This window comes from Heterocephalus glaber, unplaced genomic scaffold, assembly GCF_053883595.1.
Source record: "Heterocephalus glaber isolate CG9 unplaced genomic scaffold, H.glaber_assembly_v1.0 deba00001613, whole genome shotgun sequence".
NCBI classification, from domain to species: Eukaryota; Metazoa; Chordata; class Mammalia; order Rodentia; family Bathyergidae; genus Heterocephalus; species Heterocephalus glaber.
Genome location: NW_028258384.1, coordinates 40,142,010 through 40,165,259, shown reverse-complemented (window position 1 = coordinate 40,165,259; position 23,250 = coordinate 40,142,010). Strand labels below are relative to the sequence as shown.

The following is a 23,250-nucleotide window of genomic DNA, read 5'->3' as shown; positions in this document are numbered from 1 at the left end:
CCCCACTAGGAATAACAGCTTCCTTTTCTTTTTTATTTTTGCACTTTATTAAATTCTTTTATTGGTACATTGTAGGTCTACAACACAATTACATTTCTCACTGGGAATTGTACCTTTACGTAATGCATCTTGGTTCTTATTTTTTCCCCATTCCTAGCCCTCCCTTCACCCCCTCCACCCTTCCCTATTTACAAAGACTTTATTTCCATTTCTCATCATTTTTCCTTTCCCTTCTTTCCTTTCCCCTGCCCCTCCCACTACCCCTACCCCTTTGGACCTTTTCTTCCTATTTTACATTATCGATTATTCATTCTAATCATTGGTACATTTTAGGTATACAATATAATGACATTCATCATTGGAAATTTGCACCTTTACATAGAATCTCTTGGTTCTTATTTTTCACCCTTGCCCAGCCCTCCCTTCAACCCCTCCAGTCCTCCCTATTTACAAAGACTTTGTTCCTATTTTTCCATTTTCTCATATTAATCCCATTCCCTTCTATCCTTTCCCTTAGCCCTCCCACTTCCTTCCCCTTTGCCCCTTTTCTTCCTATTTCACATACCTATTATACATTTAGTCCTTATTTACACTTTCAGTTTCTCACACCAGAGAAACTATTCGGTATTTACACATGTGTGGCCTATTTATTTCACTTAAGAGTATTGCCTCAATGTGCATCCACTTAGCTATAAATGTCTCTAATTTCTCCTTTTTTATGGCTGAGTAGTACTCCATTTTATAAAAAAACCACATGTTCTTTATCCGGTCTCTAGTTGATGGGCATTTGGGCTGTTTCCAGGTTTTAGCTATCACAAACTGTGGTGCTGTGAACATGGGTGCACATATATCACTGTGGTATGATTCTTTTAATTCTTTGGCGAAGATCCCTAGCAGTGGAATAGTGGGGACAAATGGGACTTCCAGTCCTAGTTCTTTGAGGTATCTCCATACTGATTTCCATAGTGGTTGCACCAGTCTACACTCCCACCAGCAGTGGAGCAGGGTTCCTCTTTCCCCACAACCCCACCAGCATTTGTTATTGGTTGATTTCATGATAGCAGCCATTCTTTCTGGAGTAAAGAGGAATCTCAGCGTTGTTTTCATTTGTATCTCTCGAATGACCAGTGATGTTGAACCACTATTCCTTTTCTTAAAGCTGTATCTTGCCCTGTATTTTTTAACTTGATTAGTTTGAAAGCTCCTTGAGGGCAGTGACAGTGTTCTCATTCATATATAAACACCTCATAGTATTTTAACCAACTCTTGTAACTGTTTGGTCCTTCAAATATTTGTTAAATTGAATTAAATTATACTACATGAGGCTGAAGCTTGTTTTTAAGGACTGTCTCTGCTGCTGACTTGCTCTTGAGAAAGGCAGCTTAACTTTTCTCTCTGCTAAAATGGGGTGTCTTTGCCTAGCCAGGTCTCAGCATAAATTGATATAAGCATGTGAAAAACTTTTGGATACTGTGAAATAAAGGTATCTACATACTATATATATATTATTATTAATGTTTTCAAAGCTAAAGAATTTTTTTTCAGAAATTAAGGTAATTTATAATCCTGTTTATGAAGTATATTTTCTTTTTGGAAGTGTATTCTGTCTTACCTACTCTGAAGGCAGAAATTATATATGTGTGTATATCTATACATACACACAGTGCATGGCTCTATACACACATATATGTGTAGATACACAAACATCAGAAATCTCATGAAACAGTGAGTTACTTACTGAACTACAGTTGAAGTCTCCCTGGAAACTTTTCTTTTTTGACAGTGTTAGGCTGTCTTAATGTGTGAGCCCTGGGAGAAGTTATCACTGGGGTTTTGCATATCTGCTTTCAGACCATCTTCCTCATCAACTTTCTCCTATAACCACCATCTTTCCTTTTTATGTTAAGGTGGAGACAGAAATCCAGCGGGTCTCAGAAGCATATGAGAACCTAGTAAAGTCATCCTCCAAAAGAGAGGCCCTGGAAAAAGCCATGAGGAACAAGCTGGAGGGTGAGATTCGGAGGATGCACGACTTCAACAGGGATCTGAGAGGTGAGGGAACTAATTGGCTTATCTTTTATTTCTCAGACAGCTGCAAGGTGGTGACAGGAACAGAGCTGAGGAAGACTGGATCAGGCTCTTTGAGGTTGTCTAACTCATTGGTGAATCAGTAATTTTCAGGGCCTATCCCAGGCTTGTTTTGTGTGTGTGTGTGTGTGTGAGTACAATTTGGGTCTCAAGCTTATTTAATGTAAGTTTAGGGACATGCCTGACTGGCCTTTTAGTCAGTTCATGAGGCAGAATCTTTCCTGGGATTCCCACCCACCCTGACGACTGATGTAGACTTTTTTCCTTTATATGCCTGGTAGAGGCATATCTTTGGATTTTGCAAGCCTGAAATAGTAGTGCCCTCTATTATTTCTAAGGCTCAATCTCTCCTTTCATTTTTACTTTCACCTGACAATATTGAAGATGGTGAAAAATATTTCTATTTTAAACTATCAACACCTTCAAATTGAATTGGGGATGTTATGTTTTTATCTTTGGGTTTCAGTTAATCTTATCTGTAAAATTGGAGTTCAACTAGATGTTGCCGTGGTCTATTTCTAGCTTTGATATTACATGATTTTAAAGACTTCATAATAAATGTGATGTTCTTTTTCCTGGTTGATGAAAGCTTTATAAATTCAGGAATAGATTATTTCATTGATAGTTAGAATTCTTCACTTGGACTTTGGCAGTGAGGAGTGAAAGTGTTAGGTGCCTACCCCCTTCTTCCCTGCCATGGTCTAGTTTTTCTTTGGAATTCCCATTTGCAAACTTGTGTCTATGTCACCCATTCCTGTTTAACAAGAAGAAGAAGTCTTGTTTTGCTGAAAGTCAGTATTAGAGAGCAAACAGCATGTGCCTGGAAGTTTGTTTTTAGGGCTCAGTTAATTGTCTCCAAATTCCACAGAGCGTCTAGAGACAGCCAATAAACAGCTTGCGGAGAAGGAGTATGAGGGGTCTGAGGATACCAGGAAGACCATCTCTCAGCTCTTTGCAAAAAGTAAGTCCAAAAGCTTCAGGAAGAGGTATGAATGTGTGGGTGGGAGTGGTGCATGTAAAGAGGTTTCCCATTTTTCTAGAACGATCAGGACACAGTGAATGTCATCTAGGGCTTCTTTTTCTTGCGCAAGCATGAAATTGGAGGTGTTCTGTTCTTTTTAGTTTGGGCCAAAAAAGCTGCTTACCACATCTAGTGACATCAAATCCCTCCCTCTATATTCAACCAGAGAACTTCCTTGGAATCTCTGCTGTTGTCATGACTAGCTGAAGAAGTAACCTTAGTGAATATGGGGTTCCCTTAATATAGAAGAGCTTGTCTATGTGCTGGCTCTGGTAGAGATGGGATGAACCCACAGAACTGATTATTAGTTTTTGGAATACCTAACATGCACATGGGGCTCCTGTAGTTAAACACTTAGTATCATATCATTTCATTGCACACTGGCAGGTTGCAAGGTAGCTGAGCAGGGAAGGCACTGCTATGGTTTGAACTAGTGACTCTGGCTGCAGAGCTGGAGGGTGTGGGGCAGGGCAGATCTATGTCTCGTAATAGTGTTTCTTTTGTCTGGAAATACTCCTAGAATAGTGACAATAAATTAATCCTCTTCTTTATCTGTCCCTAATGGACTCTACTCAGCTAGACAATGTCTAATTCTTTCCAATTGCCATAATAAAAGCAGAAATAAAAATTTCATAGTGGATTGAGTCCACAGGGAGAATAAGTTGGGGGGAAACAGAAGAACTGCCCTCATTTCTGTAGATTCCTGAATTCAATTCAGTTTCCCCTACTCCCAGCCTCCACTTTGTGGTTCCTGCTTTAATGCTTGGTAGGGACTTGTCAGTCTCTTTCATTTTTGCTGGGCCAATGACCCTTTCAAGTCATTCCATGCAGCTTCCAGTCAGCTTTTATAAGGCTGTTTAATCCTTACTTACAATATTTTCCTCCCTGACTGGGTTGCTCTGTTATGCTCCGGTTTCAGAACAGAATTTTTCTTTCTCTTTTCCCTAGCCTCTTGTTTCTTTGTCAATAGTCTTAGAGCAAGGAATGTTGTTTTTCTGGTGTCATCAGTGCCTAGGGTGATTTGTAAAGCTGCTTTTGTGCTGTCACAGTTACCCTGGAAGCTTGTTTGGTGGCAGAAAGAGGGTGGCAGCCTCCCAGAACAAAACAGAACAAACAAAACATATGGATTCATGCCTCAGACCTGTTCGTTTGTACTTTTCTCTGTATAGAGAAGATATTTCAGGTGTTCTAGGAGCTCTGCTATGGGTTTATAAAATGTTGTAATTTACTAGATCAAACCACATTAATAGCAATGTGAAAGACTATCAAATAGCTCTAGAACTAGGTATGAATCTTGGACTCCTCTCCCCCTTTTTGCCTTTGGACATTCACAGAGCCCTGATTGGTTGGAACTGTGGTAAGAGGAAAAAAAGCCCTTCTGGAAAGCCTCTGTGGGGAGTGTGCTCCAGCTAGCTTAGAGACCAAACCAACTCAACCCAGAAGGCTGACAGATGTAGTAGAAAAGTGGATAGAATATATTGGGCTTAAGTATGGATTCTACTTTTTATTTACCATTTGTGGAACTTTGTGCAAGTTAGTCATATCTCCAAGTCTGTTTCCTTTTATGTAAAATAGAGAAGAAAATAATACTTGCCCTGAATGACTGTTCTGAAAATTAAATTAGTAAAATACATGGTATGTGGTAACCCTTTAACAAATGTTCAGGGCCCAAGGATGTCCTGTGAAGAGGAGACAGCCATGTCATCTCTCCTACTCATGGAATAGGATGTAGGTTCACTGATATACATCACAGAAGAGAATTACAGGATGCATCCGTGAGAGACATTAGAAAGATTTATTAGAATTAAAGAATTACACATAGAATAGAGTGCAGGATCTCAAGAGAGAGTTGCATTACAGTCAGGACTGGGAGTTTTTCTGTGATTTTGAGATGTTCTCAAGATGGATGACCTAGGATTTATATTCTTACTATCTAACAGGCCACCTATTTGTTGGGGTAGGTTAGAATGTGAACCATTTGTATGTGTTTGATGTTTAGAGATATGCTACCTACTTAATAGTGCTGCTTCCTTGAAGATGGAAGTCTGAGAGGAAAGCACAGGCTCAATTTATAGGCTTATTGTATTTTTAAGACACTTTTTTGGAGTGTGTTCCCCAGAATGGAAAAAGACATTGTAACCTCGTATGTTTGTGTCCCGAAAGTGCAGTTTTTCCTAAAAACATAACTTTAAAATTATCACTTTCCTTGTCTCTTTTTTATCTTTATTTCTTTTATCTTACCTCATTTCCTATCCCCCTGAGACTTTGATCCCTTATGCTCCCCCCACCCAGTATTGGGTATTGAACCCAGGACTTTTGCACTGAGTTAACACCCCTTCCCATCCTTTTATTACTTTGAAAGATTTTGCTAAGTCACTAAGTGCCTCAAGCTGGGCTCAAACTTGTAATTCTCCTGCCTTAACTTCCCAGAGGGCTTGGATTATAGGTGTGCAACACCATGCCCAGGTGATTCCTTATTCTCAAGAGATGCTGGCGATCAAAAGTCTGTCTACTTATGGCTGCTTCAGGCTTACAAGGAGGCACTGACCCTGCTTATCCAGGGATCAAAAATCTCATCCTGACTTATCTAAAAAGAAACATAGGAAGATTGAGGGTTTTTTGTTTGTTTGTTTGTCTGAAGAACTATTATCCTTTGATAGTTTGCAAAAACCTTTCTTTCCAAAGTGCATCTATTCAGACTGATATATGGAAAGTCGCAGTGGGAAGGAGAGTGAAGCTGCCTTATGGAAGCTTCTCCTATAGCCTTAAGGTTCAAAATCTCAAGAAGAATGGTGCTTGCTTGACTTCCAAATCCAAACCAGAACTGCATGTTTGAGTTTTTGGTGTGAGGTCTGCCTGGTTAGGAAGGCAAGGGACATAACTCCACATGTCATGGTTCCCAGTAGCTATAATGTAATCCTAGATTCAGGAATACAGAATTGCTAATTTTATGAGATTTTAAGTCTCAAACTTCTCGTTCCAAAAACTAGTATAAAGAATGTCACACATCAGTAACAGGCATATTTTGAAGCTACAGATTCCCTCTGATCATTAATTATGGTGATGATCATCATCCTCTTTACGAGGTAAGTTCCTTTGGTTTTCATTATGCTTTAGAATGTTTTTTTCATTTCTATAAATTCATTGTCTCATTTGATTCTTAATAAATAATATGTGGTTAAATAAGATGATATTGTTACCTCTGTTTTAATATCTAGCAGTTTTTATTCTTTCTTAGCATTTCCATCTTTTCTATTTTTATTACTCATTTATTTTTGGGTGCTGTCTACTTCATTAAAACCCTTAGTGTATCAGTCAGAGTTGTTCTAAATTCATGATGTGATAATTCCAGCATCCTGAGTCTAATTCTGGTGGCTTTCTCTGTCTTTTCAAACTGTGTGTTTCACCTTTTAGCATGTCTTATCATTTGTTGTTGTTGTTGTTGTTGTTGTTGTTGGATGTCTGACATGATGCATAGGCTAAGAGGAGCTGTGGTATACAGGTATTTGAATGTCACATGCCTTGTATGGATGTTCTGAGAATAGTACTCTTCTCTGGTGTGGCACTAAGGTGTAGGGGGGAGGGAAGTGTTCTCTAGTCCTATGATTAGTGGACCTGTGGACTGTGGATTTCACTAGTACCCCTCAGTTTTCTTCCCACTTTAACGTCATATAAAATAGCCAGAGAAGGCTAGAGGTAGGTATTTCCTTCTCTCATGTGGAAGGTTTGAGCAGGCTAGAGTTGAATAATTCCCTTCACCTAGGATAGTTATGATCTGGAAAAAAATCCAGTAGGTTAGGCTCTAGTTAAATAATTTCTCTTGAGAGTCAGGCATGGTGGTACATGCCTATAATCACTCAGGAGGCTGAGGGAGGATGATCACCATAAGTTCAAGGCCAGCCTGGGCTACACAGTGAGTTCAAGGCAAGCCTGAACTACATAGCGAGACCCTGTCTCAAAAAAAAAAATTCTCCTGAGGGTAAGCCTTGTTAAGAACAGAATGCACTGGCATATTTCATAATGGCTACTTTGCCCCTCCCCCTGCTAATAATAAAAGAAGATATTTCTCTCATCTTTAACTATGAGAAGCTGGTTGAGCTCCTGTAGGTAAAACTCAAAAAACCATTGCAGCTTCATTATGATTGTGGTACCTTTTGAGTTATCAGTTCATCAGTCACAGTTTAGGATTTCCTACCCTATTAGCAGTTCCACTGAAGTTTTTGCTCATGGATTTCTTTTTTTAAAATTAATTTAATTGGTACTCTTTTGATATACATAATAATCATCACAGGGAATTTGTACCTGTGCATCCCCTTCCTCCAACCTTTTTTGCTCTCCTTATTTTCAAATGCTTTGTTTCCATTTTTGTTTTTCTATTCTCTTTTATTGTGTGTGCTTTTCTCTTCTTTCCTTTCCCCTACCCCCCTACCTTGTTCCCCTTCCCATTTGAATATTTTCTTCTTACTTCCCACTATCTATAATACATTTTGGTTCTTATTTACCCTTTCAGTTTCTCACACAAGAGTAACAATGTGTTGTAAAAACATGTAAGTCTGATTTATTTCACTTAAAATTATGATGCCAAGGTACATCCATTTACCTAAAAATATCTCCAGTTTATCTTTCTTTATGGTAGAGTAGTACTGTATTCTATAAAAACCCCACATATTCTTTATTCATTCATCAGGTAATGGGCATCTGGGCTGTTTTCAAGATGTACTTATTACAAATTGTGCTACTATAAACATGGATATGCATATATCACTGTGGTATGGTGCTTCTAACTCTTTCAGGAAGTACTAAGATGGGGAATAGCTGGGACAACTGGAACATTGAGTTTTAGTTTTTTGAGCAATCTCCATACTGATTTCCACATTGGTTGTACCAATTTGCAATTCCACCAAAAGTGGAGAAGGATTCCTTTCTCCCCACAGCGTTGCCAGCATTAGTTATTGCTTTATTTCTTTTTCTTTTTTCAAATTAATTTTATTGATACATTTTAGGTATGCAATATAATGATATTCAACATTGGAAATTTGTATCTTTACATAGTCTCTCTTGGTTCATATTTTTCCCCATTCCCCTGCCCTCCCTTCAACCCCTCCATCCCTCTCTATTTACAAAGACTTTGCTTCCATTTTTTCATTTTCTCCTATTAATTCCATTCCCTTCTTTCCTTTCCCCTACCCCTCTCACTTCCCCTTCCCCTTTGCCCCTTTTCTTCCTATTTCGTATTTTGATTTCTTGATGTTAGCCATTCTTTCTGGAGTGAGATGAAATTTCAGTGTTATTTTAATTTACATCTCTCAAATGACCAGTGATGTTGATGATTTTTTTATACATTTATTTGATGTTTCTACTTACTCACCTGAGAAGTGTCTATTCATTTCAGATGCCCATTTTTGGACTGGGTCTTTAAATTTGAGGGGTCTGATTTTTTTGAGTTCTTTATATATTCTAGATATTAATCCTTTGTCTGAGGAACAGTTGACAAAATTTTTTTCCTACTCTGTAGGTTGCCTTTTCACTCTGTTGCTGGTTTCTTTTGCTGTGCAAAAGCTTTTTAATATGATAAGATCAGTCATTTATTCTTTGTGATATTTCCTATGTGATCAGCATTTTGTTCAAAAAGTCTTTGCCTATACCTAAGTCTTCAACATTTCTATTTATTTTATCTTTCAGCAGATTTAGTGTTTCTTTCAATATTTTGATCTTTGATCCATTTTGATTTTAGTTTAGTGCATCCTGAGAGACATGGGTCTAGTTTTAGTCTTTGGCATGTGGAAAGCTAGTTATTCCAGCACCATTTATTAAAGAGGCTGTCTTTCTTCCAGTGAAGGTGTTTGACATCTTTTTCAAAGATAATGTAGCTGAGTGTGTTTGGAGTTGTTTCAGTATCTTCTAATCTGTTCCAATGATCCTCAAGTCTGTTGTTTTGCCAGTACCATGATGTTTTTATGACTAGCTTTGTAGTATAATGTCAGCTCAGGGATTGTGACGCCCCCTGCCTTGACTTTGTTGACCAGAATTGCTTTCACTGTTCTAGGTCTCTTCTGGTTCCAAATGAATTTCCAACTTGTTTTCTCTAATTCTGTGAGGCATGTTGTTTGTATTTTGATTAGGATGGCATTAAATCGGTATACAGTTTTTGGAGTATGGCTATTTTCACTTCATTGGTTCTTCCTATTTGAGAGCAAGGGATATCTTTCCATTTTCTGTTATGTAAAGATCTTTACTTTCTTCATTAGATTGATTCTTAAGTATTTCATTTTTCTTGATGCTATATTGAAAGGTATTGTTTCCCTAATTTCTCTCTCATTGAGTTTGTTATTTGTGTACAGGAACACTATTGATTTTTGAATGTTGACTATGTCTCCAGCTACACTACTAAATTCAGTCATTAAATCTAGGAATCTTTTGATAGTCTATGTAGTGTATCATGTCATCTCCGAATAATGATCATTTAAATTCTTCTTATTCTTATTCCTTGTATTTCTTTCTGTTGTCTAATTGCTCTAGCTAATGTTTCCAGAACTATATTAAATAGGAGTGGTGATAGTGGATGTGCTTGTATTGTTCCTGATTTTAGAGTGAAAGCTTTTAGGTTTTGACTATTTAGTATGATGTTGGTTGTTGGTTTATCATAGACGGCTTTTATCAGATTGAGATAAAGACCATCTATTCCAATTTGCTGTAGAGTTTTTATCATTAATTTATGTTGGACTATGCCAAAGGCTTTTTCTGTGCCTATTGAGATAATCATGTGGTTTGTCCTTGGTTCTGTTAATGGGTTGTATTACATTTATTGATTTACATATGTTGAACCATCTGTGCATCCCTGGTATGAATCCTACTTGGTTAGGGTGTATAATCTTCTTGTTGATCTTCTGCATTGTGTTTGTGAGTATCTTATTGAGGATTTTTGCATTTATGTTCATTAGGGATGTTGGTCTGTAGTTCTCTTTTCTGGTTGGATCCTTCTCTGGTTTTGGTATCAGAGTAATGCTTGCTTCCAGGAATGACTTTGGGAATATTGCCTCCCTTTCAATTTCATTAAAGAGTTTGGGGCATAGTGGGATTAGATTTTCTCTAATTTCTTATAGAATTCAGTGGTGAATCCATCAGGACCTGGGCTTTACTTTGTTGGTAGTTTTGAAATTACTTCTTGGATTTCATTGGCTGATATTAGGTTATTTAGAATTTTTATATCTTCTTGATTCAGCTTTGATAATTCATGTGTATCTAGGAATTTGTCTATTTCTTCTGTGTTTTCCGTCTCATTGGACTACAGGCTCTCTAAGTAGATACTATGGATCTTCTGGATTTCTGCAGGATCCATTGTGATTTCACCCTTTTCATTCCTAATTGCATGAATTTGAGTCTTTTATTTTTTTGATAAGCTTCACTAAGGGATTTTTATTTTATTTAATTTTTCAAAGAGCCACCTCTTTGATTCATTGTATTGCTTTTATTTTTTAAAAATTTTATTGGTATAATTTAGATTACATAATGATCACATTCATCATAGGGAATTTGTACCTGTACATGATACATCTTGATTCCTCTTTTTTTCCCATTCTTCACTCCTTCCTCAAGCCCCTCCTTATTTACAGAGCTTTGTTTCCATTTTATCATTCTTTTCTCATTTTTATCTTTTTGCTTCCTTTCTTACCCCCCTCCCTACCTCCTCTTTTCTTTTGAACAATTTCTTCATATTTCACAATATCTGTTATACATTTTGGTCCTTATTTGCACTTTCATTTTTTTACCAGAGAGACAATGTGATATTTACATGTGTGTCCAATTAATTTCACTTAATGTTATGGTCTTGACGTGTATCCATTTACTTAAATTGACTCATTTATTCTTTTTTATGGCAGAGTAGTACTTCATGGTATATAAATATCACATTTTCTTTATTCATTCATCTGTTACTGGGCATATGGGATGTTTCCAAGATTTACCTATTACAAATTATGCTGGTATAAACATGGGTACATATCACATGCATATGTCACTGTGGTATGATGTTTTTAACTCTTTCAGGAAGATGCCTAGAAGGAGAATAGCTGGGTCCAATGGGACCTGTAATCCTCATTTTTTGAGGAATCCCCACACTGATTTCTATAGTTGTTGCACCAGTCTACACTCCCACTAACAATGGAGAAAGGTTCCCTTTTCCCCACAGCCTTGTCAGCATGTGTTACTGGTTGATTTCTTGATAATAACCATTTTTTCTGGAATGAGATAGAATCTCTGCATTGTTTTAATTTCTATCTCTCAAATGACCAGTGATGTTGAACATTTTTTCATACATTTATTTGCGGTTTGTACTTATTCATCTGAGAATGGTATATTCATCTCAGATAACCATCTTTATATTAGGACTTTAAATTTGGAGGGTCCTGATTATTTTCATTTCTTTATATGTTCTAGGCAGTAGCCCTTTGTTTGAGGGACAACTGGCTAAAATTTTTTCAACTCTGTGGGTTGCCTTTTTATTCTGTTTGTTATTTCTTTGCTGTGCAAAAGCTTTTTAATAAGATGAGATCCCAGTTGTAGTTTCTTTGTAGTATTTCGCTTCTGATTGGGGTTTTGTTCATGAACTCTGCCTACACCTATGTCTTCAAGAGTTCTACCTATTCTCTCTTCCAGCAGATTTAATATTTCTGTTTTAATATTTATATCTTTGATCCATTTTGATTTTAGTTTAGTGCATCATGAGAGACATGGGTCTAATTTTAGTCTTCAGCGTGTAGAAAGCCAGTGATTCCAGTACCATTTATCAAAGAGGCTGTCTTTCTTCCAGTGAAGCTGTTTGGCCCCTTTGTCAAAGATAAGGTTGCCGAGAGCATTTGGGGTTGTTTCTGCATCTTCTAATCTGTTGCTTTTCTTCTCAGCTCTTTTGTTTGTCAGTAACATGCTGTTTTTATGACAGTAGCTCTGTAGTATAATTTCAAGTCAAGGATTGTGTTCTCCCCTTCTTTGTCCTTGTTGCCTAGAATTGTTTTTTGCAATTCTAGGACTCTTCTGGTTCCAAACGAATTTTAGGAATATTTTCTTTAGCTCTGTGAGGCATGTTAATGGTATTTTGATTGGGATGGCATTAAATCTGTATAACAATTTTTGGGAGTATGTCCATTTTCACTATGTTGGTTCTTCCTACCCAAGAACAAGGGATATCTTTCCATTTTCTAATATACTCTTTGATCTTTTTCAAGGTACTGTAATTTTCAATGTAAAAATCTTTTACTTCCTTTTCTAGATTGATTCCTAAGTATTTCACTTTTTGGTGCTATTGTGAATGATATTGTTTTCCTAATTTCTCTCTTAATGAGTTTTTTATGTGTGTAGAGTAATGCTATTGATTTTGAGTGTTGACTTTGTATCCAGCTACGTGACTGAATTTTGTAATTAAATCAAGAAGTCTCTTGGGGTCTTCTATGTAAAGAATTGTGTCATTGGCAAATAATGATAATTTAACATTGTCCTTTCTATCTTTATTCTTTTTATCTCTTTCTCTTGTCTAATTGCTCTAGCTAATGTTTCCAGAACTATATTGAATAGGAGTGGTGATATTGGGTATACTTATCTTTTTCCTAATTTTAGAGTGAAAGCTTTCAGTTTTTGACCAGTTGGTATGATGTTGGTTGTTGGTTCCTCATAGATAGCTTTTTTCTGATTGAGATGAAGATCATCTCTTCCAATTTTCTCTAGGAATTTTATAATGAATGGGTATTGGACTATGTCAAATGCTTTTTCTGGGTCTATTGACATGATCATGTGATTTTTGTCTTTGGTTGTGTTGATATGGTGTATTACATTTTTTGATTTTCGTATGTTACTCATCCCTACACCCTTGGATGATTCCTACTTGGTCATGGTGTATAATCTTCTTGACAATTTGCTGCGTGCTGTGTGCCAGTATTGTGAGGGTTTCTGCATCTGTGTTCATTAGGGAGATTGTCCTGAAATTCTCCTTTTTGATTGGATCAGTCTCTGGTTTTGGTATCAGGGTAAAATTTGCTTCCAGGAATGATTTGGGGAGTATTGCTTCTCTTTCAGTTTCATTAAAAACTTTGAAGAGTAATGGTTTTAGATCTTCTCTAAATTTCTTGTAGAATTCAGCTGTGAAGCCATCAGCACCTGGTCTTTTCTTTGTTGGTATGTTTTTAATTACATTTTTTATTTTATTGACTGGTATTGGGTTATTTTGAATTTTTATACCATCATGATTCAGCTTTGATAATTCATATGTATCTAGGAATCTCTCCATTTCTTCTGTGTTTTACAACTTATTAGAGTACAGGTTCTTGAAGTAGGTATTGATGACCTTGATTTCCACAGGATCCATTGTGATTTCACCCTTTTCATTCCTAATTGCATGAATTTGAGTCTATTCTTTTCTTTTTTTGATAAGGTTGGTTAAGGGTTTATCAATTTTATGTAATCTTTCAAAGAACCAATTCTTTGATTCATTAATTCTTTGTATTGTGTTTTTAGTCTCAGTGGGATTAATTTCTGCTCTGATCTTTATAATTTCCTCCCTCATATGTGCTCTCAGTTTAACCTGCTCTTCTTTTTCTATATGCTTGACGTTCAACATTAGGTTATTTATTTGAGCTCCCCCTGTTTTTCTAATGTGGAGATTCAGCTCTATAAATTCTCCTGTTTTCCTTGTATCCCATATGTTTCAGTATGTTGTGTTGGCATTATTGTTTAATTGTAGAAACTGTTCAATTCCTTTTTTTTTAATTTCACCTGTGACCTATTGGTTGTTCAGGAGGGTGTTATTTAATATCCATAATTTCATGCAGTTTTTGTTTTTTCTTTTTCCATTGATTTGCAATTTCATATCACTATGATCTGACAGTATGTATGGGATAATTTCACTTCCTTTGTATTAATTTAAGCATGTTGTGTGAGCTAGTATGTAGTCTATTATTTTGAGACAGTCCCATGTGCATCTGAGAAGAAAGTATTTTCTTTTGTTATGGGTGGAACACTCTGTAGACATTGACTAAGTCCACTTGTTCAAAAGTTTGGTTCAGCTCTGGTATTTCTTTGTTGATTTTTTAATGTAATTGATCTGTTTGTGACAGTGAGGTATTGAGCTACTCCATTACAATTGTATTAGTGCTTATTTGATTTTTCATGTCCATTATTGTTTGTTTTATGCAGTTGGGTACACAGGTACTTGTGGAATATATATTTATGATTATTATCTCTTCCTCTTGGATACTTCCCTTACCAAGTATGTAATGACTTTCTTTGTCCTCCTGATGAGTCTTGGCTTGAAATCCACTTTGGTTGCAAATGGAATAGCCACTCATGCTTTTTTCTAGGTTCCTGTTGCATGGATTATTGTTTTCCACCCTTTGACTTTCAGTCTATGAATTTCTTTTTGAGTTAAATGTGTTTCTTGTATGCAGTATATTGTTGGGCCTTTTTCTTGGTCCATTCTGCCAGGCTGTTTCTTTTGATTGGTGAATTGAGGCCATTTATATTGATGGTTATAACTGGTATGTATTGACTTATCCTTGTCATATTATTTTCCTTTTGTTGGTTCCTTTTCTTTCCCCTCTGTTTGTTTGACTAGCCTGGTGGCTTCATTCCATTGGGTTTCACGGAACAGTTGTCTTTTTTTTTTTTTTTTGTACCAGGGATCGAACTTGGGACCTTGTGCTTGTGAGGCAGGCAGCAGAACCACTGAGCTAAATCCCTGGCTATAGTTGTCTTTTTGTAGAATATCTTTCAGAACTTTTTGGTGTGCTGGTTTGTTGGTTATGAATTTTTCAGGTGTTCTTTATCATGGAAGTACCTTATTTCTCTGTCAGTTTTGAAAGATAGTTTTGTGGGGTACATCACTCTGGGTTGGAGATTGTTTTCTTTTAGGGCTTGAAATACTTTACTCCAACCTCTCCTTGACCTAAGTGTTTGTGTTGAGAAGTCTATTGTGATTCTCGTGGACCTTTCTTTATAGGTGATTTGTTTCTTTTCTTTAACAGTTTTTAATATTCTGTTTTTGTATTACATTTCTGGAATTTTGACTGTTATATACCTTGGTGTCGTTTTTTCTAATCATGGATAATTGGATGCCCCGATTCTCTGTATGTCAAATTATTTTTCCATGCTTAGGAAGTTTTCTGCTATTACTTTGGTGAACAGGTTTTTTTTTTTTTTTTTTGTACTTGGTATCGAACCCACAACCTTGCACTTGTGAGGTAGGCATGGTGCAACTGAGTTAAATCCCAAGCCCTAAACAGGTTTTTTGTTTGTGCTATCTTCTGCTTTTTAATTGATTTCAATCAATCTTATGTTATTCTTTGCATCATCCAACAGCTATTAGATTGATTTTTCATGGTCCCTTGCTGTTTTTAAGAAGTCTTTCATTTGATGATCTCTAACCGCAGACCTGTCTTCTGGATCTGATATTCTTTCCTCACATTGGTTGATTCTGCTGTGTATACTTTCGTTTTGTTGTTGTTGTTGTTGTTGTTGTTTTGTACCGGGGATCGAACCCAGGACCTTGCAGTTGTAAGGCAGGCAGCGGCACCACTGAGCTAAGTCCCCAGCCCTGCTGTGTATACTTTCAATTGAATTTTTAATCTCCTAAATATCTGTTTGAATATGTTTCATGGAATCCAGTTCTTTCTTATTTTGGCATTCAATGTTCCATCACTTTCCTAAACTCCTCTTTTTTTAAAAAAAATCTGTATCTACTCTAGATTTGCTAAACATAGCCTTCATTATGGTCATCATATCTTTAGTTTTGTGTGAAATTATTTCTGATTTTTTTCTGGAGCCTTATTTATCTGCCTTGTCTGTCCCCTGCTACCATTTTAGAAAGTTCAGTTAGGTGGCTTTTGATTTCTTTCATCTCAGTGTCCCCTGAATTTGCCTTGGGTGAGCTAGAGGTCTGGGGTTGCACCTTGCTTCCATGTGTTCTCATTTTCTATTTTTAAAAATTTGTTTTCTACATTGATGCTTGTAAATTGTTTATGGTATATAGCTTTATTACTAGTATTGAGACCTCCTTAGGAAATAACTACTTTTCAAAGATGTCTTCTTGGTGTAGCTAGCTTTTGGCTTTTTAGTCTCTCCCAAGATCCTGCCTTTTCAACTTGTTAAGGATGAGAAGTTGCTGCCTATTTGGGCTAGCTCTCAGTTCTCTGGTATTGGACTGTGGCATTTTTTTATGATTCCCAGACCATCTCAGAATTGGCATAGAAGGAAGAACAATGGATCACAATAACTATGTTACTTTGTCTAAAGTAGTATAATCAGTAATCACAATAGTATCAAGTACAGTGTAGAAAATCACAAAATGTTGTATCTGTTAATTTGCCACCTTTAAATATAAGTATGAGATTTTATAGTTATATAACAAAATCTAAAATAAATCAGAAAATTATATACAGTAAATATCCCCTCAATAGTATTTTTACCCTCGGGGGACAAAATTTAAATGGGATAAGTGTAAATAATAGAAAAATAAAGCAGAGAAACTGATTAGAAGCAAGGCTGAAGGAGAAAGGAAGATTCCCCATGCTTTGGGAAACTGATGAAGACAGGAAGGAAAGAAAGAAGAAAAAATGAAAACAAGTACTAAACAAAAGAATCTAAAAACAATGTTCACACTCATGAACAAACAAAAACAATCAAGGAAAAAAAGCAAAGAGTAAAAAAAAGTGATTTCTCTGTGATTTTAAGCCTGTGGTTATCTTCCGGGTTTTACAGTTTTGTGGTAGTGTTGAATTCAGGCTGTGCCTCCACTGTCTCTGCTAGACAAAAGAGGCAGACAGAGCCCAGATCCTTGCTGGCTGATCACAGTATGCCTGTAGTAGGATTAGAGTGGGGGTGCTGGATAATCCCAGCAAGCCTGCAGTAGAAGTAGAGTAGGGTGCCGATTCTGGTAATTACAACTCCACAGAAGTTCAGGCTGATCCTGGCCTGTGTTTGTGGGGCTGGAGTGGGAGTTGTTTGGCCTACTACATTCTAGGTGTCTCTTGCGGGCCTGACTTTGGCTCCCTGACCCTGAATGTCTCCCACAATTGTCTCTCACCCAGTCCCCGGGAGCCCTGAGAGGAAGCCAACAAATAGATGCTCTGAGCCCTGGGTTCAGTTGGCTCTTCCATAAAATGGCATCTGGCCAAGCACTCTCTCTATGGAATGCTTGGAATGGTGTCACTCACCAACTGTTGGAGCTCACAGCATCTACTACTCTGTTCCACTATGTGGATGCCACTGATCACCCAACTCCACTGTGTCTTTGTAGACTGGGGCCTCCTCTCTCATTTCGTGAGCCAGGAGTCAAGAAGAAAGTGCAGTTTGCCACCTCCTTTTGCTGCATTGAGGTCTGTCTCTTCATTTTCCCTGTGGGTTTCAATTCTCCCTTTAGATCCTTCCTGGGTCAAGGGAATCTACCTCCCTTCTTTTTTTTTCTCCAAGTTGTTATATTACAGAGTCTGAATTCCAAATCTCAGAGAGCCTGATTTGCTGCTGTTTACTGCTCTCTCATGGTTTTCTAAATTGGTAAATTGTGATTGTCTATATCTACTGGTCTGTTTTTGCAGGTTTGTTTTGTTACTTTAAAAAAATATTTTGGTGCTGAGGACTGTACCCAGGACCTCATGCTTGCTAGCTCGGCAACACTCTACCACTGAGCTAAATCCCTGATCCCTGTCTTTCCAGTTTAAAGGACAGAGGTTTGTTCTATAACCTTACTTCTCTGATGAATCACGTAGAGTCATTGGTTTTTCAGTTTGTTTAGCATTTTGATTTTTGTTTAGGATGGAGTGGTAACTTCTAAGTTTTTTATAAGGTAGAAGAGAACCTAGAAGTCCTCTTTTTCTATTTTAAGAGAAGAGAAATCAAGACAAGGCAGTTGGATTTACTGATGTGTTCAAAGTTAACAAAATAATGTAGGGCAGGGGCTAGAATCACGGTCCTATTTAAGTTATCCGGAATAGATTCAGGACTGATATTTATTAAAACATCTTTTCATTGCTAAGATAATCACCATCTCATTTTTTATATATCATTTCTTAGTACAAATTTTGACAGATTATATATTCTTAGAAAAACTACATCAAGTGTTCAATTTTTTTTTTTTTGGAGACAGGTTCTTGCTATATAGTTCAGCTGGCTTTGAACTCTTTATGTAGCCCAGGCTGGCCTCAAACTAGCACCAGCCTTCTCAGCCTCCTGAGTGCTAGGATTAGAGGTGTGTATCACCATGCCCAGCTCAGGTGTTCAATTTTATCTGAGTAGAGTTTTGCAAAGAACTTCCTCAGGATTATTTAATTTCCTCTGGTTCTGGTGCTCTTTCTACCACTCAGTTCTAATATATTTTACTTATCCTGCATGATGAGACTCTTCACTGATTTACCTGTTTCACCTTTTATGTATATTGCTCTGCTTACCTTCAATGAATATGCCTGACAATTCAATTAATAGGATTGACTTCTTTGCGGGCCAATGTGAATAATACACTTCTAAACCAAGACCTAACAATGGAATCTTTAAATGATCATTGAGAATCACATCATTGAGATTCAGTGATAATCACTTCAGGTGTAATATTCAAATGTTCTGATCAGCTATGGTTACTAGAACAAGGTACAAGCACTATAAGAGGGCAGATTACAATAAGACTATACCAAAGTATAAAATCTGTTTAGAGATGACTTTTAAATCTGTATGAATTTATTCAAATACTAATTTGTGACAGTGTTCCTTCATTCTCCTGAGAATTGTAGGTTTAACTACTGTTTCATCCTTGTGTTTTCTTCTTCTACTCTTTATATCCAAGTCTTCATAATATAGGTGCTGCTTAACTGAGCTCTCTATAGATCCCAAGCCAGAAAGACCATTATCTGCCCACTAAGCTCTTCAATTTTGAAGTCATAGACACATACACACATATACATATATATTACACATATACATAGGTACACATGTGTATATATACATGTGTGGAATATATATACACACACATTTTTAGCACACGAAAATATAGGATTACTTTAAAAAAAATCTAAACTTTCAAACTATAATAAGCCTTAGTCTATGAAGTCAGCAGAAAAGAATGTCAAGTAGAGAATGTCTTTTTCAGGTCAAATAGCTGCCTGTATTCCTCTGATATTGATATTTTCCCTCTAACTCTACCTTGTCTTGCCGACAGTTCCTCTACACTCAGTCTATCCTACAGAGGGAAGAATACCAAAGAGCATAACATGCCTTGCAATTTTATCTTACTCTCTTTTTTAAAGGCATTGAGTTCCTAAAAGAAGTAGATTCTGAGACAAACTTGGTTAAGTTAAGGGTAATGTTGCATTAGGGTTTCTCTGGAGAGGGCATGTTGTTGAAGAGGTGTGATCTAAGAAAATAATGTTTATGTGTAAGGATTTGATTTGAGGTTTTATCTATTTGATATCATTTTATTGATATCTATTTCAGACACTGTTATAAGGAAAAAAATTGCTGGGTTCAACTACTCTTGTGCCAGTACAAGAAAAACTTTAAGGAATAAAATTGAGACAAGCTTACTTTCTCTTCTGACATGTGTGTGTGTTATACATCCTTTTTTGTGTAATACTTTATATTTTTCATGATACTTTACATCTATATTTTTATTGCTTCTGCACAACCATTAAATTTTTTACATGACTTTTTCAGAATCTACACAGTAAGCTAGTAGTAGAGAAAGTAGGAGAGTCCAGCTCTTGGGTATCATGGTTCTTTTAGCTGTGTACTAGAACTGTTAAGTAATAGGTTTGATTTATCAGTTTTGCTCACATAAGGCTCTTGAGTGAGCTCCTGGATGGCAGTATTGACACTTCATGTCTTGACAGATAAAGAAAGCCAACGAGAGAAGGAGAAGCTGGAAGCAGAGCTAGTCACTGCCCGTTCTACCAATGAGGACCAAAGACGACACATTGAAATCCGAGACCAGGCCCTGAGCAATGCCCAGGCCAAGGTGGTGAAGATGGAAGAAGAGGTATAGTTTCCTGGTGGCATGTGAGCCCAAGGGTAGGAGAGCTGGGAAAACAAGGGCACTAGGGCTTCCCATTGTGGTGAACTGGCAATTGGAAGGGGGTGGTGCTGTCTTCTGCTTCTAGCTACCGCTGTGCTGATGTGAATGAAGTTTGATTTCTTCTCTGTAAATTTCTTTCTTTTGCTGTAGAATAGGATATCACTAGGGTGAAGGGGCAATTACCATTTGCTCATTCATATAAGTTCATCACCCTTATGCACAAAGTTCTTCCTATGTACCAACCCCCCTTCCTTTCTAGGTAGATGATAGATAGATAGATAGATGGATAGATAGATAGATAGATGGATCCCAGTTCTTACGGAAATTTAAAACTTTATTTTGCAAGAACTATAAAATGATTCCAGATTTTTAAAGTCCTTCAATGATCTTGAAATTAGAATGATTGTTGTCTCTTCACACTTAGTGGGAAGTCAGTCCACTTACAGGTAATAATATATCTTTTCTAATTTCTTTCTTTTTTTTTTTTTGGTACTGGGGCTCGAACTCAGGTCCTTGTGCTTGCGCAGCAGGCAGCGAAACCACTGAGCTAAATCCCCGGCTTCAAGTAATAATATATCTTGATGACTATCCTTTTTGTTGTTGGATTTGGTAGATTGGTTTGGGAGATCTGGGATAGGATAAGACCCAGAGATAGTTTGCAATTTATGTCTAGAAAATGCACTATGATAGCTACTATGGTTTGGTGACTAGTTTTTAGAGTATAATTATTTGATGTGAATGAATTTGATAGTCTTATGTACAACGATGGAGCCTTCCCTTGACAAATGCAAAGACTCCCAAACTACTAAACATATGATAAATATGTATCTGAACAGTCCCATGTACATGCTACTCGACTGCAACAATAAACTGTTTAGGTAAAATATAGGGAGCTTTGCTGCTAGATTATCATTAATAAATCTTGGATCTCAGTTGTAATTGTACTGGGATACAACTACCTTATAAGGTGCTTTGCAGTTCCACAAATGAGTGTATTCTAGCCAAATGTTGATGTTAAAGTGTAATTTGGTTAATTTTTTATATCTAATTAAATTCTTCTGGATAATCTGATTTTTTTTTTTTTTGTACCGGGGATCGAATTCAGGACCTTGCACTTGCGAGTCAGGCGGCACAACCAGAGAGCTAAATCCCTGGCCCTAATCTGAATTGTTTTAAGGGGAAAGATATACTTCACTTAACAAGTTGAATGTTTTAGAAATCTAAGACAAAATTAAAATGTTAGTGGCCAAATAGCATTCTGGCTATTTTAAGTGAGGTATCTTTCCCACGTTCATTCATTGCCTGTTTCCAGTCCCACAGTAAGAATGTTTATATTTTCTTGGTATCTTCTTTTTTGTTTGTTTGTTTGTTTGTTTTTTCTCATTGGGAATTGTACCTTTATATAATGCATCTTGGTTCTTATTTGTTCCCCATTCCTAGCCCTCCCTTCACGCCCTCCACCCTTCCCTATTTACAAACACTTTATTTCCATTTTTTCCATTTCTCATCATTTTTTCCTTTCCCTTCTTTCCTTTCCCCTGCCCCTCCCACTACCCCTACCGCTTTGGACCTTTTCTTCCTATTTTACATTATTGATTATTCATTCTAATCATTGGTACATTTTAGGTATACAATATAATGACATTCATCATTGGAAATTTGCACCTTTACATAGTCTCTCTTGGTTGTTATTTTTCACCCTTGCCCAGCCCTTCCTTCAACCCCTCCGTTCCTCCCTATTTACAAAGATTTTGTTCCTATTTTTCAATTTTCTCATATTAATCCTATTCCCTTCTATCCTTTCCCCTAGCCCTCCCACTTCCTTCCCCTTTGCCCCTTTTCTTCCTATTTCACATGACCTATTATACATTTAGTCCTTATTTACACTTTCAGTTTCTCACACCAGAGAAACTATTTGGTATTTACACATCTGTGTCCTATTTATTTCACTTAAGAGTATTGCCTCAATGTGCATCCACTTAGCTATAAATGTTTCTAATTTCTCATTTTTTATGGCTGAGTAGTACTCCATTTTATTAAAAAAACACATTTTCTTGATCCAGTCTCCAGTTGATGGGCATTTGGGCTGTTTCCAAGTTTTAGCTAGTACAAACTGTGCTGCTATGAACATGGGTTCACATATATCACTGTGGTATGATTCTTTTAATTCTTTGGGGAAGATCCCAGCAGTGGAATAGCGGGGTCAAATGGGACTTCCAGTCCTAGTTCTTTGAGGTATCTCCATACTGATTTCCACAGTGCTTGCACCAGTCTACACTCCCACCAGAAGTGGAGCAGGGTTCCTCTTTCCCCACAGCCCCGCCAGCATTTGTTATTGGTTGATTTCATGATAGCAGCCATTCTTTCTGGAGTGAAGTGGAATCTCAGTGTTGTTTTCATTTGCATCTCTCGAATGACCAGTGATGTTGAACATTTTTTCATGTATTTATTTGCTATTTCTACTTCTTTGTCTGAGAAATGTCTGTTCACTTCAGATGCCCATTTTTGGATTGGGTCTTTAAATTTGGGAGGTCTGATCTTTTTAAGTTCTTTATAGTTTTGAGATAGTAGACCTTTGTCTGAAGAAGAGCAGGTGAAGATTTTTTCCCACATTGTGGGTTGTCTCTTCACACTGCTGGTGGTTTCTCTTGCTGTGCAGAAGCTTTTTAATAAGAAGAGATCCCATTTGTTGATTGTTTGTGCTAGTTCACAGGCAACTGAAGTTTTGTTCATAAAATCTTTTCCTACACCGACGTCTTCAAGGGTTCTACCTAACCTCTGTTCCAACTGGTTCAGAGTTTCTATTTTAATATGTAGATCTTTAATCCATTGTGATTTTAGTTGAGGGCATGGTCAGAGACATAGGTCTAGTTTTAATCTTTGGCAAGTTGAAGCCCAATTTTCCAGGACCATTTATTAAAGAGGCTATCTTTCCTCCAGTGAGGGTGTTTGGCTCCTTTGTCGAAGATGAGATGGCTGAGTGTGTCTGGCGTGGTTTCTCCATCTTCTAATCTGTTCCACTGGTCCTCAAGCCTGTTTCTTTGCCAGGACCATGCTGTTTTTATCACAGTAGCTTTGTAGTAGAGTTGCAGGTTGGGGATTG

General features: G+C 37.0%; 1 protein-coding gene across 9 annotated transcripts in view; it reads left to right on the top strand.

The window, feature by feature from the left end:
- Window positions 1–23,250, top strand: part of Amot (angiomotin) — an 86,331-nt gene that overhangs the window by 28,781 nt on the left and 34,300 nt on the right. For all 9 annotated transcript variants that reach the window (XM_021241595.2, XM_021241591.2, XM_021241593.2 and 6 more), the window contains 3 exons: window positions 1,908–2,052; window positions 2,957–3,049; window positions 19,966–20,111. In XM_021241595.2, coding sequence (XP_021097254.1) covers window positions 1,908–2,052; window positions 2,957–3,049; window positions 19,966–20,111 — 384 coding nt within the window. The remainder of the gene's footprint in view (window positions 1–1,907; window positions 2,053–2,956; window positions 3,050–19,965; window positions 20,112–23,250) is intronic.